Raw genomic sequence first — 15,951 nt, forward strand, 5'->3', positions numbered from 1 at the left:
CTTAATCAGTTTCAAGGTGAGGATTTTACTCTTCTTATATCTGTCTCAGCTTGAAGTCGCGTTGCATCGCTTTTCAATCCTTACATTGCGAATAGAGGTAAAAAGAAAACTAGTCTCTAAAACGCCCACTAGATTTTATCCCAAAGCCCAGTTAAAATATTTTTTGCTTCTTTTCAATCTCAGCTTTAACTCGCGTTGCATCGCTTTCCAATCGTGGCACTGAGCGCAGAGATAGATGAAAGTCACTGTCGATAAAACCCCACACTAGCTTTTGCCCCAAGATCGAATTTCGTTTCAACTTGGGATATCTTTTTCAGTCCGAGGTCCAATTCTTGCTGCGTTGCTTCCCGCTGCTCGCACTGTGAATTGGGGTAAATGAAGGCCGATCCTGTTTAACTTGCGTAAGGTTCTGCACACAAACAAAGCATTCAAGGAGATAAGGCCGCAGAAGTTCAACACACGGCTTGATATGACGGCCATGTTGCTTGAGTTGCCAACACTTACGTAACGGCGAGGCGAGTCAGTAGCTGCGTGTTGGGAATGTTGGCCCACTACCGATCTTGGCTTGAGCATTGAGTAATATGCCAACGGCTCAGGTGCAAAATGTCTTGTTGACGTTTAAATTTAGCGCAAGTGTGACGGTCTGAGAAATAATTTTAGCCACGTCAAGTCGGTAACGTATGTGCAAGGTTCATAAAAGCGTAAAAATACATTAGAGCAAGCACGTACATATGTTTAGTTGATGAAGTAAATGGATTAGTCGGTGAAAGAAAAGAAAATCGTAGTAAAAGTGTAAATATAAGCACAATAACCCGGAGAGGAATGAATAAACACAACTTGAGTGAAAAACAAAACAGGAAAAGCCAAGGAAAATAACAGAAAGGAAAAGGAAGCCCCACACACACACACACGGACCACCACCTGCACCAGCAGCACAGCAGTTCCCAAAAATAGTCTCTAGTCGGATTACTCTATAAAAACGTAAAACCACGAGGAGATAGTGAGATTAAGGACACCGGCAGAAGGTAGACGGAGCCAGAAGGTGAAGGTTGAAAGAAGGACAAGGAACGGGAAAGAAGCGTGGGTGGGAGACTGCAAGAGTGATATCGCCTGCAGGAACCTCGATCGACCTAACCTTACCACGCCTACGCCTCCATCAAGATAGTGGTTTATGCTTTCTCTCTCTTTATGGTGCGCGTGCAGGCTCCATCTCGTGACTTCTGGCTATTACTATCAGCGATTTTTCCGTGTGCCGGGCAAAAAGAAATCATACGGGGAAATCTTTTTATTTGCTAGATTTTTCCTTTAATCACAATACGGCTATTCTTAGTCTCCTTGTCAAGATGGAGTGTTCTAGATGGAATGTTGATGGTGTGCTGAGGAAAATTACCGGTTAGTTCATAGCGCAAGTGTTTTTAAGTGTTTCGTTTTTAGATGTTTAATAATACTCAGGATGAGATAAATATTCAGGTGTTACAGGAGTTAATTAAATCACGATTACAGGGTCATAAATCAAGTGCTTTATTTATTTATTTTTTTTTTTCACTACTGGCGTTACGATCAATTTAATGTTAGACGAGGTGAGAAACGGCGTGGATGTTAGATTAATGTTAGTTACTCTACGATTACCGGTTAATTAATTGCAATGGATATACTTTCAATGGTTTCTGATGTCTAGCACTAACGTTTGGCTCGAGATAAAAGTGCGATGGTATACTTTCACTAGTCTGATCGTACCAATGGTGTTTTCCGAGTCAGTGAATAGCGCCGGTGTGATTCTGCGGTCGAAAACTGTTAATAAAGGTGCGGCAAAGGTGAAGTGCGAATGTTGCAGGTGTGTTGGCTTCTGATTACCGGTTAATGACATCCGGGAGAGTCGAGGTGCGGGGCCAGGGAGCAAGGGAGCAAGGGAGCAGGAGGGGAAGACGTTCAAAAGCACGCCAGGCGGAAGAATGACGATGCGAGAAAGGAACGGAAGGAAATGCTACACCCACAATTCATAAGGTTTAACATCTGTATATTATAGTGCACGTAACAATATAGACCCCATAGATACACAGGAGAAGGTACGCACTAAGGTTATAGAGAAAGTAGAGGTAATTGCCCATAAACCTTGGCCACTCCCCCAGGTAATTCGTGCACGGTCAAGGACAAGGACCCGTAGCTGACCGGCGCACGGTTCACCTTCACTTAGCCAGCACGAAAAGGAAACTTATGTAGAGAGAGAGAGAGAGAGAGAGAGAGAGAGAGAGAGAGAGAGAGAGAGAGCGTAGTGGGGGAGGATCATATCATGTGCAAGGTACGCAAATGGAACGGTACCCACAGCTGTTACAGAAGCCATTGTGACGATTACCCGGGAGGGGGGAGAGCGACGGAGTGGGCCAGAGGAAAGTGACAAGCTGGATGGAGGGGCGACCGAGAGTGAAGCTAGGGAGCGCAAGGTACGGAGAGATCGATAGGGAGGCAGGTCTGTATAGCGGGGTGCGAGCGTGGCCAGGACTACTAGCCCTCAGTCAGCTGTGCGCCACTCTCGCGCCGCCACCACCACGGAAACCAGTTCACACACAACTACTACACTCCACCGTACGGCCTCTTGAGCCATGTGCTGCCCCGGGTAAGGCACAACACACGCCATACACGACACAGTATCGCAGTGCAGCAGGTGGTAGTTGTCAGTGTGTAGCTTCCCACCGGTAACGTACACAACAATAGTCTGCTGCTGAACGGTGGCAGCCGCGCCAGGGAGTGAAGAAACCCAATATGGCTAGATCTCTTAAGCCAGGATAGATGTAATTCGCTAGCAGGTAGGCAGGGCTACAGCGTGCCTGCCTGTGGATGAATGGCGGTGTGTGCATGTGTGTGTGTGCTCGTGATACAGGACGTAGGTGTAATGGTGGTGGATTTTCCCGTGTTTCCCCTTGGGGTTCAGTGTCTTGAGTGTAATTCGGAGTGTTGTTGCAGGCTGTGTGAGAGGTGATGACGGGGAGACAATGGTGGTGGTGGTGGAGTTTATGCACCCTGGTGGCAGCAGTGGTGCCTGAGGGGGAAAATGTGGGCCCAGTTCTACACGACGCGGGGAGGACGCCAACCGGCCATCACTGTCCTGAGAGCTGCTCCTGTCTCCTCCCTGAAGAAGTGGTGTGTTTGGCTACAGGAGGAGAACAGTATCCCCCACGTCCGCCCAATGACATAACCAAACTCGTCCTGCGAGGTTACGAGTTTGTTCCGACACACTTCCTCGCAAACCTTAAAAGTCTTCGTCACCTTGAGGTCAGCGGCAGTCAGATCAACAGTCTTGCATTTTTGCCGCTTCTGCCAGAGCTGGAAGTGCTGCTAGTCACCTACAATCGTCTTCGTTTCCTGGGCGATGGTCACCTCGGGAAGAACACTCCAGCTCTCACCCACCTTGATGCATCTCATAATGAACTCATGTTGCTCAATAGAAATGACCTGGAGGGACTCAACCAGCTGCGTGTGTTGAACCTTCACAATAACCCCATCTCAGAAGCAAGCACAGAGGCCCTCAAAGACCTCACCTCCCTAACACACCTTGACATATCCAAATCAAAACTTACAAAGCTTCACTCCCATTGGCTGGCAAATGCTCAAAAGCTACAGTATCTTAATGTGAGTAATGCAAATGTAAGTGACATTCCACGGATCCAAGGAGAGAACATAAGAGTGTTAGATGTATCACACAACTTCCTCACCTTCCTCCCAGATGGATTGATAATGGCGACATGCCTGCAATCCCTATTCCTGCATCATAATCCCTTTCAAACTGTTAATGAACGCACTTTCCAGGGAGCTAAATGCCTCCTCCAACTGTACCTCAGCCACACTCCAGTTGTTAACATTGATGAGTTTATTTTTTCTGAAATGCCACAGTTGCTAGAGTTGCACCTTGAACACAATGAAGACCTGCTCCGGATTGAGCATGGAGCTTTCACTGGCCTCCACAAATTGCAGCACTTGAATCTTGCAGAGACACCAAATTTGAAAGAAATTGAGGAAGTTGCCTTTGCAGGCTTACCTGACCTCATCTCCCTTGATCTGCGGAAGTCTGGTCTTACGGTGCTACCACTCTCCTTAACCAACTTAGTTAAGCATAATACATCAGTCTTTCTTGCAGGAACACAATTACGTTGTGACTGCTATCACTCATGGCTTCCCAATTTGCTCAAAACCACTGACATATCATCCTGGAATGGTGTAGAGCCTCTTGCCTGCAGTGATGGTCAGTTCAGAAGTGCTGCCAGGCTTGCAGCACACATTAACGCCTTAGGTTGTGAAAAACCAACGGCTGTTACTCACTCTGGAGATCGAGTGGTGGCTAATAGCAGGCAGAGTGCCTTACTGGAATGTAATATAACAGCTCATCCTCCACATACCATTTTGTGGCTCTCAAAGGAGCAAAATGTCTTCCGATACAACGGTACCAGCAACAACCACGACGAGTGGATCAGCCATCACATCCAACAGATAGAAGGTTCTGCCAGCCAAGACCCACGCTTTGAGGTGCTGGCATCAGGCCACCTCCTTGTCAGAGATGTGATCCATTCTGACGTAGGCTGGTACAAGTGTTTCGCCTACAACAGTGTGGGCAATACCTCACTCCTAGTATTCCTGGCCCTGAGCGATGCCCCTCTACGTACCCTCTACAATGAGAGTCTCCTCTTCGGCTTTGCGTGCGCCACTCTCTTCCTTCTCATCACACTCTTCATCCAACTCCTAAACTACCTCATGGACAGGTAAAGCCAATCCCAATAATGCCAATAATAACATGAAGCATGCAAATGCGTGCACATAATTATGTACATACTGAATGCAACCACTAATAGCATTTTCTTACAGCTTAAAAAAAAAATTTTTTAAAAAGCCAAAATGGGCACAGACATACAAAAATACTAAAGTATATTTTCATTTAGTCCAAGGGATGCATTTTTAAGTTTATTCTGAATAATTTGAAAACTTTAAATACCAGAATAAATACCTTTTGGTTTATAGCTGAAAAGAATAATCTAAATTAACGCACAGGTTTGGTCTTTCATATTTGCCGACTTCCATATAAACTTATGGAACTTTTTAACCAATACTTGCCATCCATGATAAATGTACTGTGCAGAAAAATAAGTTAAGATTATGTGTCATCAAAAGAAGTGTCATTGTATCTTTACCAAACATCTGATTAGTGTGAAGGCAAAACATGAGTGTTTCATGTCAATAATGCTTCTTTTATCTTACAGGTTTTTAAGATTTTGTAATCTATTAATTCTTTTGCAGCTTGTGAAATTAAGTCTTGTATGCATTGTATACTGACTAGAAATTCCACAATATTTCTGCTTGTATTGTAATTTCATTCATCAGTTGTATCATTCATATATTTTGTAGATTTAGTTATCAGTACTCAAATACATCAAAGCTTACGTTTAAACTCATCAATACTGGTATAAGAGGTCTTTTTTACCACTGCCATGTAGAAGTGTAACCCTAACTGTTGTCTTTGTCCCTACATCCTCCTCCCCTGTCACTGAGGCCCATTGTCTCTCAAATCATTCACCTGACTCAACCATCTGGAGTCACCCTCAAGGTTTCTGACCATCTACATATACTTTATTGTGTTGTTAATCGCATGTATCTAATTCCACACCTTCCAAACTTTCTGATAGCAGTTACTCTTCTTTCCTGTATCTTCCAACAAAATTAGTACCAGAAGGGGCTTGTTCCTCTCCTGTTATGCTAATGCTTTATATGTATTTTCTGTCACATTTTCTCAGCTGCTTCTTTCTAGAATGTCACCTTGCTTATGCAGGGAATAGGAAGTTCAATAGAAGACACTTTCCACCACACATTTACTCTCATTCTGCCTCAGTGAGTGACAAATTTTGAGAATAGGGTCCACATTAACATACCATGATTTTACTATTATAACTTTTCCTATACTTTGAATGCTATGGATCATCTTTATTAATCACTCTGCAATGCTGTTAAGCATGACTTTGGCTAACGTGCAGATATTTTATGCAAATTTGATGACACATGAATGATTTTTTTATGAGTATTGAATATATCGACATCCCATTCTCTCTTAATCCTAAGGCATTTGTAACTGATGTTTGTCAAGATATGGTAAGATATTTCATCTAATACCTCCAGTGAGACTCAGGCTTGGATAATCTTGCAGACTAGGTTGGGCATGCTGCTGTTGCTGCAAGGATAGGCTGTCGCCCAAAGCTCGGCAGATAAGGAAGCTGCTGGAGAGTGTGGAAGCTTACAAGTCACAGCAGCTCGACCGACTACGAGAGAATTATAACTACCAGGTGAGGCTTCCTGGAATATTTACTGCCAGGATATTAAATCATGTGTTATCTCCAAGGTTCCATAGACTGAGATCTAACTTGTGACATCTCTTCCAGGTTGTGAGCATCAAGGACAGTTGCTACCAGCAGATGGAGCGTATCAGGGAAAGCTACAGTGCCCAGGGCAAGAATCTTAGGGACCTACGAGACTACAGTACTCAAGGCCTGACTTCCATGCGAGACCAGTATCTTGACCAGGTAAGTTTGATGAAGTAATGTTGGTAGCGCTCACTTGGTAGTATATCTTTATGGGACTTTTCAGTGAAAGAGACTGCTGCATCAATTCCCTTCCAGATGTGCATCTCAAACACATGTAAAGTACCTATATTAATGATAGATTGACACTTTTGTACTAATCTAATGTTCTGTGTTTTAGGTGAACAAGGTGCGGGACTATTCAGTGTCACAGATGAATAGGGTGAGGGAAAACTATGTGTTCCAGCGTCATCGCATCCGCAAGTTTAGTGCCCACCAGCTGTTGCGACTCCGGGAGACCTACAAGTACCAACAGAAGACTCTGAACAAGATTCTTGAAAACCTTCCTGACCTCTACTTGCAGAACTGTCGGACAGGAGCCTGTCAGAGGACAGATTCCATTATATTTGATGATACTTTGCATGGGTTAGATGCTTACTATAAAGTTGACTTCTTTGATACCCAGAGTCATCATAGTTCAGATTACTATACACCAGCCAGCACTCTTACTCATTCCTTTAGGTCATCAAAAGGACAAGAGCACATAAAGCAACATTCTCGAACCTCTTCTAATACGTCAAGTGACTTCGTTGAGGCTCAGGCCTGGATAAGGAGAGATTCTAGTGCTCTCAGTGGAAACAGTCCGTCTCGCACCATCCCAAGCTATGCCAAAATACACAATCGCAGCCTAAGTGTTGCTGGGGCCAGCTTCAATGTGTCTGACCCAATAAAGGTACACAAAAGAAGCCAGAGTGCAAGCCATCCATATCACAGGGTTGCTCCCGCCCCTGAGACGAGAGGCATTCCCGCACGGATCACTTTGTGTGAGGAGACTAGTGACTGTAATCCGACCTCCATAAACTCCCCTGCCTCAGTTCCAAGTACTCCAGTTCACAAGAAGAGCGAGTCAAATTCACCTACAAATTCCCTTAAGGCACAAAAAGTGCAAAACACTGACAATCCTGAGCAAGCCTCTCAGAAAGGGGAGGCAGCAGGTAAGAGTGCTGACACCACTCCTAGTAGTAGCTGTGAGAGTAATGATTCCAGTGCTTGTGAAGATGATGCAAACTCTGTTCCAAGTGATGTTTCCGTGCAGCCCAGTGTGGTAGATAGAGGAGTAGCGTTTGAAACCTCTCTCTAAGCTTAATATTATTTTTCCCTTCTATTATGAATTCTTGGGAAGAATAGTAATGCCTTCTTTTCTTCGGACATAATGGTGAGCAGCATTATAAAATTTGGTAGTTCCAAATTCCTATTACCCATTTAGTGAGTGGTACATGCCAAATTAATCCAATCATAATAACAAAAGATAACCAAAGCTATTTTGATTGTATTCGTCTGGGAAACTAGACCATGAAACCACTTGTGCCAACGTTTGTTTGTAATTAGACCCTTGTATAGGATGATGGTGTTTACTGTTCTATGTGGATTGACACTTTCCCTCAGCTGTGCAGCCATTCATATCCCATGCAGCTGTCTAATTGCTATTCCAACGTATCGTCAACTCATACCAAATATCATTCATATATTTTCAGGTTAGTGCCATAAGCAAGAACCAATTTCCATCACATGTTATTTTTAGGGTTGTTATTTCAATAGTTAAAGAATCTAGGTTGAAGTAAATGCAGTTTTATTATCCATTGACTTCTACATCAAAGATTAGCAATTTCACTTGTGTTGCTGAGTTGTGAAAACAAAGTTAAGAACTCCTGACAAGGACATTGAAAATCAGTGCCAGAAAAATACACAGTTGTAATTAACAGATTACAAAACCAAGTATAAATGTCCTGCATTCTGATGCAGATAAATATCATGCATTCAATTATATTGAGGAAATAAGCCCTTGAGTCACGTTGCATGTAAGTAACACTTTAACGTTACTACATCTTCCATTTATGACTACAAGTGGATGAAAGAATGTATTGCAAGGAGTACTGATACTTTTTAAATCATTCAAAGTGCAATGGAAATATACTAAATCAAAGTGGAATTTTGAAAGCTTTAGAAAGACTTTAAATAGCCATAAATAAAAGTCAGCTATGGTATGAATGATGCAAGCCAATATGTAGTTAGAAGAAATATTATAAGCAGTCAAAATGACATATGCCCAGCAGTTACAGATTACATAACCTCACCAGCAACAAAAGGTACTTGCAAAAAAGTCCGATAAACTTGGTCTGAAAAATGGATCTCCTCATCCCAAGTCTTAATAACATCACGAGAGAATCAAGCATAGAAAAGTAAGGGAGACAGGTAATGTTGGCTACCAAGAACCAATATCCCATCACAAGACTCATCCCTTGAACCAACTAAGATCAGACCACATACTACAGGATGAAAAACAGTGCTACTCTATCCTCCATGTCTCATAAGCCATCTCACTAGAAGACCTTCATCTGTTACAACCATTTACTACTAAAAACTAATGCAAATTCTTAAACCCATATCCTCCCAATTTTTTCCAGTTTCTCTTTTATATACTTAACCAGTACTTGAATCCTTTATTTACATATCCTGAAGAGTGCAATGACCCTTATCTAAACTCTCCTCAGTACAACTTTCTTTCACCATTACAACCTCTCATCTGACAGTGTATATTCCAGGAAATAGAAATCAGAGAAGAGGGAAACATGATAACACTGCCATCCTAACATTCTGAATAAACTAATATGTACTTAATACTTAATAGTTATATTTTCTACACTTAACTATCTTCCATTTCATGACAGCTAGTTTCCTACAATAAAATGAATAGGATGACTACAAGTAAGCACTGGATTCTCTTACAAAGTTGTGTCAACACCACTAGGCATAAGCACGGAAGACTGAATCATGACAAGGGGTGTAAGTATTATGTAAACCTTGTAACTTGTGATGATCTTTGTAAATGCAGACTGTCTAAATATGTCCATAAATATTCCAGACTAATACCCTCCACTTCAGATAATTCCTAAAACAAGGCATGAACACACACCAAATTCATTCACATTCCTGAGAGAGAGAGAGAGAGAGAGAGAGAGAGAGAGAGAGAGAGAGAGAGAGAGAGAGAGAGAGAGAGAGAGAGAGAGAGAGAGAGAGAGAGAGAGAGAGAGATTCCAAAAGAAACTACAAAAAGGATAGAAGAGTGAGATTGCAGTATTCTTATAATTTTGAGCAAGATGGTTTGCTAATGAGCCACACACTTGTTTGGAGGAAGGCATGGATACACCAGAGATTGTCACAAAGAGAAACACCTTTTTTTTTTTTTTTCTTTTTTTTTTACGGTAAGGCCTATAGCGCCTGTAGGCACACTTGAAGAGTGTATAGGAAGTGCTGTTCAGCTTCCACCCATTAGTGGCGCAGGCAATTTCATTTATAGTGGTACCTATATTAGGGCCCATATCACTTCCCAAGCTCATCTTGAGTGTAACCACCTAGAACCTGGGTATCATGGTGACATGTAGGTAACTTTAAACCACTCGACAAATGGCAAAGTGTTTTAAGGCTGTATGTGGTGGGATTCAAACCTACGCATGGACGTCTGCCCGATCCCACGCTCACCACCTTATCCACTATGCCACCGCCTCCCTGAACCTAGACCTGCTTTCCCTAATGCTTAGAACAGAGGCAGAGGATTGCTTCCCTGGTCCTCTTGCCCTTTATTTGCCATATATGATATGCAGGAACACAAAGGTAGTATTCTTTCAACTTGGCCATGGGTTCTATATAATATAGATACCAACACATGCCTCTGAAGTATCATAGTTACATGATAACATTAAGCCCTGCATAAGACTATCACTAGTCAACATTTAGGTTCTAAGACAATGGTGATAGTATATTATGACAAGTTTACAGCATGCCTGGCTTCATTACTTCATTACTTCCCTCATATCTGCATAACAACACTCTAGTCAAGGTAAATATCCCAGTGAGACCACTGTTAGACTGAGAACCCTGCCCTCTGCTAGCCCTTAGAATCTAAGCCTTCTGCTGGCACTCAGAATAAATTCTAAGCAAAACTCAATTCCCTAAAGAAACATTTTTATTTCATTACTTTTTAAGGAAGGTTGAGTTTCATCTAGATTATGTGGCCAATGGGTTGCAGGGATGCCAACCTAAAAAAGAGGTCTTGCTAAAATTTTTACTGGAGTTCACTAAGTCTTCATTTCTTACACCTCAAAGGAACGACTGCCTACAGTTTGTGTTGACAAAAAATCTGCCAACGTGCATATGTGCACATCATTATCCCAAATTATCTGATACACAATGAAAATTACACCATGAAAACTAGTTATTAGAGCTAAAAATTATGAAAGACCAAACATCCAAGACCAAGAGCCATCACGACTGCACCACAACAAAAAAAAAGATAAAACTATTCACCCAACCTGTTATTTTCTGATTAAATGAAAAAAAAAAAAATTTAAATGTAATGCTACTGAAGCATCTTAAGTGAAGTCATTAACAAATGCATCCCTGGCACAAAAAATCAATACAGAACAAAATCACAAGAAAGGTCTGACTTACCTTTTCTGACGATCTGTTCCACACCATGACGCTGTGACCACTGTTGAGAAGGTTCTTGACAATGCCTGACCCAATAATGCCCAGGCCAAGGAACCCAAACTTCAACCCAGAGGGCTCAATTTTCTTATCTTTCAAGGTCTGGCTCACACTTCCCACATCTAACGGTGGAGTCTCCTACAGAGGGACAAAATGTGGGTCAGATACAGAGCAGAAGGATTATCTTCATGCTAAATACTTGTCTTATCATAAGAATAAAAATAGTGAACATAGGAGGTACAATCTTCTTTGTCCCTTCTAGACATCTCTTTTATGGGAATACAATATTGTAGTACCCCCTAATCTAGCAACAGTATCTGCAGACAGAACATGACCCACCAGCATGGAGACAGATCTTCAGTAGCAGTCTGCTGGTGTAGCTGGTGTAGTGGTTGGCAAGTCATGCTACAAAGGATGTGCTCTACACCACATCATGAATAGTTAGTTATCTTACAGATAAAGCATAAAAATCTTTCTCATACACATTTCTGAAATCCCACTGAAAGGAGGCAACCCCAACAAGACCTTAAAATTCATCACACTGTAAAAGACAAGAGTCTCCATCTTCCCTTTGTCTTTAGAGCCAATTTAACACAATAAGCTCGCAGCATCTCCAATCCCAGTGTGCAGCCTTAATGTCACTTTGCACATGTAGTGCAGCACAGATCATCTCCAATCCCTCTAGCAGTGGTCCACACACAAACTTGATGCACATAAACACACACACATACAGATGGTCAGAAATGCTAGTTTTATGCTATCACTTAACAAGATCACCATACCTTAAACAACATAGTATTTAGAGCCACAAAACTGTACACTAGAAATCATTATGAGGAACAGACAAGCAACACAACCACTCACAGGTCTTTCAATGTGGACTGGTCTGTTGAGGAGGGCTGACACCCTGGCCTTTGCATTATGGCTTGACGGAGAGGTGTCCAACAGGGTGTCTTTGAGTCTCATTGGGTCTGTTTTGATGCGTTTGGCACTACTGCCTCCACTACTCGCATCACTGTTGGGCCTCCTCTTGGGTGTGGCCTGCAAGAAACACACACAACAATCAGAAGTAGCTCTCAGGACCACAGGAATCACACTCTTTTAAGCACACATGTCACTATCCATGAGGCTAAGGGAGGCAATGCTTAACCCCTTCAGTACTGGGACGCATTTTCACCTGGAATTTTTGGGTGTGATTAGACCATTTTATCAACATTAGGAAGGATCTATGGAGGTCAGAGGATTAATAGCTACAGCCTTCACTATTCTAATCCCCCACTTACGTTTCTGACGGTGTATAAAATCACCAAATAGTAAGCAGAGTGAATATGAAAACACGTCATGGTACTGAAGGGGTTAAGGAAATTATGCACGGCAGAGAACAGACTTACCTTTATCTTTTTTTCTTTGGAAGGTGTAATACTTTTTTCTGTGTGGTTTGCATCATTGTTCTCCTCCTTCACCTCAGGCACCTGTTGATTACGAGAAATCTTTGTTCAGTACCTAATCATAACACAATGATTAAAACTGTCTACTGCATCTTACTGACAGTCAAATGTCCCTGCTGCTGAATCACTGCCGAATAGATGGTGCTAACACTGAATTTACACATAACTGATTTTTTTTTTTTTTTTTTTTTTTTTAATGTAAGAGGGGAAAGTTGACCAAGTAAGAGTTAATAAAAGAATTTGTAAGTAATGCCTTATAGTAAATCTGTATATAATAAATAGAACCTAAAACTAACATCATAATCCTGCAACTATTCAGGTACAGTTTCCCTCACAACATAGAGATGCTGTCAGTCTGCTTGCAAAAGTGGCAGCTGACTGATTTCAGGGATAGAACAACTTCCCATGCACATTTTAGTAGATTTTGGCTTAATATGCAACATATTTATCTATCACATTTTAACTTTTATCCTACTCCTCCTCAACCTCCTCCAGCTTCCAATCACCAACCCACACTGCTCAGCTTCCAATAGTATTTTCTTTAAGAAAGGAAATCTGACCAAGGGCTACAAAAACAAATAAAAAGGCCCACTTAGATGCTAGTTCCCAAGCAAGTCTAAGACAGCTAGCCAAAAACATGGAATAAATGTCTTGAAACATCCCTCTTAAATGAGTTCAGGACATAGGAAGATGGAAATACAAAAACAAGCCTTCACACAAGCCACCCACTGAGGTTTCTTAGATCTGATAGTCATATTAACATCAATAAAAGCAATTACATGTAGCTGTACCTAACTCTTTGCCGTTACATAAACATTTGCATGGTTGTCTGTACTTTCGAGACATTTTTTCCCTTTTTTTGGGTTAACTCTTTCAGACCTGCAAGGAAACTGGCAGCTTAGTCAGCCTTTTTTTCTTTTTATGTTGCCCTTAGCCAAATTTCACCTCTTTAGTCTCTATTCATGCCAGTCCCCTTCCAATCACCTCTTGACATACCTCTATATTGTTCTCTCCAATGTACTTTTCAATACATTCCACAGCTTCTTTGAATGTCGAGGTTTTGTTGGCATTCATAAGACGGCCTTTGTACTGGAAATATGGCTTCATGTTTGCTGATTCAATCCATGCACTGAAAAAAAAAAAGATTGAGAAGTTACGTTAACATTAAACACACAAATTCTCAAGACACATCCTACACACAAGACGTCTGTTAAATCTACATCTGGGATAAAAATGACAATATGCAGTTACACCTTCATTTATCTATCTCTTCTGCAACAGCTTTCAAAAAAACATGCATGTAAATACATAAAAAGTATTACAACACTAACCAACCCCTTCACACAAGGCTCATTCACACCCACAACACCCAATACACTTAAATAGCTCTAGTCAATGTAATTCCTTCACTTTAAATGACTAAACCACATGAAAACAGTCTGATACAAAGCACAGGACCCAACAAGCAGGTGTGGGAAACATCTGATAACACTTCTACTGTTGCGGTGTTCCCGGTGTTAAAATCCCTGGGTTAGACTATAATGCTGAATTTAGAAGCTACACTAAGGAGGGAGTCTGCTGTAGAAATAGAAGACAAACTTTGAGATGTATGAAATTCACTAACAGGGTGCATAGAGACACTCAATGCAATGACCGCTCTCTCCTGGGATGTCGCACCCTCATCTTGAGGCCTAGTGGAACCATTACAGACCCAGAACACTTTGCCAAGCTGCTACAGTCTACTTTAAATACAATAAGGTCTAGGTTCGTTTATTCTTCTCTCTCCCGGTCACCATCTAATCATTAAGCTTTCGTCCCACCAAATCCCTGGAGTAACTTTAAGCTTCTTACATAATCTTTAGTACTTTTGAACATTTTCTATATATTTTGGAAAGTAAACCACAGAAATTATTATCTGTCATTATTTCACTGCTGCCTTAGTATTGGGATCTAATACTGATTGTTTAGAAAGTGGTTAGGTTTGCAGACATCTTGAACTGCTCCAGTGGAGTTTGTCTGGAGATTCTCTAATATGCTACTGAGTAAGGAGACATGACAGCAACACTCACACTATGGCACACTGATTACTGATCCTGTACTATCCATATTAAAGCAATGCTGCCACTACTGTATCCTCATTAGGGCAGAGAATCTTTACCAAAATTTTTAATAAATTTTCCTCAAAATTATAAAAAAAAAAAATGGCCTTGCTATCATTTTTCCTTGCGTTTGCTAAAACTTTTGGACCTCCAAGATCAAATACACATAGCTTACAGTATATTCATGACCGCATATAAGATTTCTAATTCACGTGGGACTCTTCGTCAACTAATATATAGGAATCACTTACTAGTTTTCACTGCCAAAGAAGTATATGAAGTGACAGTGCTTCTTGCTGGGCTTCTTGACATTTTCTCGAGCTGGGATGACCTGAAAAATATAATAGTGTCATATCAGTGTGTGTTATGAACAGATTTTATGCAGCTAAATCTCTTATAATTTCCTAGCAGCAATACATAACTGTATCTATCTCATGACGACACTAAACCTAACCAACGCCTAATGTCTTAATTTACTTAGCATCACTCATAGACAACACACAGTACACTGAATGCACGAGAGGATCACTAGCAACTTACAATTCAAAATAGATGCCAAGATGCCATAGCTTTAAAAATTACAATTAGCTTTCACATTCTCACCAAAAATTAAAAACCTTTTTATAACCATGTCTAACTATAATCAAGATCTTCGCCTCACCACATTACAGCAACCCTGAATTGTAAACTGTAAGTGAAATATGAAAAACGAAATTACAAACAGGCCCATTGCCATGTTGGCCTGAGTAACAAACAACACACAGCATTTTGTCTCATGAATTCAAGTAATACAAGTAGACTTAGCCTTGCACTCCCTTCAAGCCATGGATGCCACATGTCCAAGGTGCCACACAGCCCTACCTGGCACTCAATCACTAACAACCTTCACCAAAACAAGCATAACCATCACTGTCAACAAAGATGAACATTAAGTGCCCAGACACCCAGCACCACTCAAAATAAACCCAAACATTCAGAATATCAACAGTACAATGAGGGCATGTTCAAACGCCGCGCCCCTGAACCAGCACCAAGCCAAAGCGTTGTTGATCAGGGCTTGGAGGGACAGACAACAAGACCATGGCAGGTGGCAATGCACTGGAACCCAGGCCACCCCAGCCCCTGTACCCCTCAGCCTTGCTCCCTGGACGCCACCAAAGCCCCCAGTCATCCCGGGTCAGCAGAGGACGCCGTAGGGAAGGAGTGTGGGGCGGCGCCGGAGTGAGCTTGAGCCTCGGCCTGACCAGTACTCACCTTGCCTGGCCAGGGGGAGAAGCCCTTCATCTTGGCCCTGAAAGAGAGGTG

At 41.8% G+C, this 15,951-nt stretch overlaps 2 protein-coding genes across 5 annotated transcripts in view; one reads left to right on the forward strand and one right to left on the reverse strand.

Moving 5' to 3' along the window:
- LOC123506427 overlaps positions 1 to 8,177 on the forward strand; it is an 11,382-nt gene extending 3,205 nt beyond the window's left edge. For 3 of the 4 annotated variants that reach the window (XM_045258500.1, XM_045258499.1, XM_045258497.1), the window contains exons 2-5: positions 2,962 to 4,751; positions 6,185 to 6,320; positions 6,417 to 6,557; positions 6,736 to 8,177. In XM_045258500.1, the coding sequence (XP_045114435.1) occupies positions 2,977 to 4,751; positions 6,185 to 6,320; positions 6,417 to 6,557; positions 6,736 to 7,695 (3,012 nt within the window). In that variant the 5' untranslated portion in view covers positions 2,962 to 2,976 and the 3' untranslated portion in view covers positions 7,696 to 8,177. Of the gene's footprint in view, positions 1 to 2,021; positions 2,615 to 2,961; positions 4,752 to 6,184; positions 6,321 to 6,416; positions 6,558 to 6,735 lie in introns of those variants that run through there. The other variant, XM_045258498.1, reaches the window with a different exon arrangement.
- The window catches only part of LOC123506429 (putative oxidoreductase GLYR1 homolog), a 35,433-nt gene that overhangs the window by 19,116 nt on the left and 366 nt on the right, over positions 1 to 15,951 (reverse strand). Inside the window, exons 2-7 of the mRNA XM_045258501.1 lie at positions 15,901 to 15,937; positions 14,898 to 14,977; positions 13,544 to 13,676; positions 12,491 to 12,571; positions 11,964 to 12,140; positions 11,064 to 11,237 (exon numbers count right to left, since the gene is read on the reverse strand). Of these exons, the coding sequence (XP_045114436.1) occupies positions 11,064 to 11,237; positions 11,964 to 12,140; positions 12,491 to 12,571; positions 13,544 to 13,676; positions 14,898 to 14,977; positions 15,901 to 15,937 (682 nt within the window). The remainder of the gene's footprint in view (positions 1 to 11,063; positions 11,238 to 11,963; positions 12,141 to 12,490; positions 12,572 to 13,543; positions 13,677 to 14,897; positions 14,978 to 15,900; positions 15,938 to 15,951) is intronic.

This window comes from Portunus trituberculatus, chromosome 20 (genome assembly GCF_017591435.1).
Source record: "Portunus trituberculatus isolate SZX2019 chromosome 20, ASM1759143v1, whole genome shotgun sequence".
NCBI classification, from domain to species: Eukaryota; Metazoa; Arthropoda; class Malacostraca; order Decapoda; family Portunidae; genus Portunus; species Portunus trituberculatus.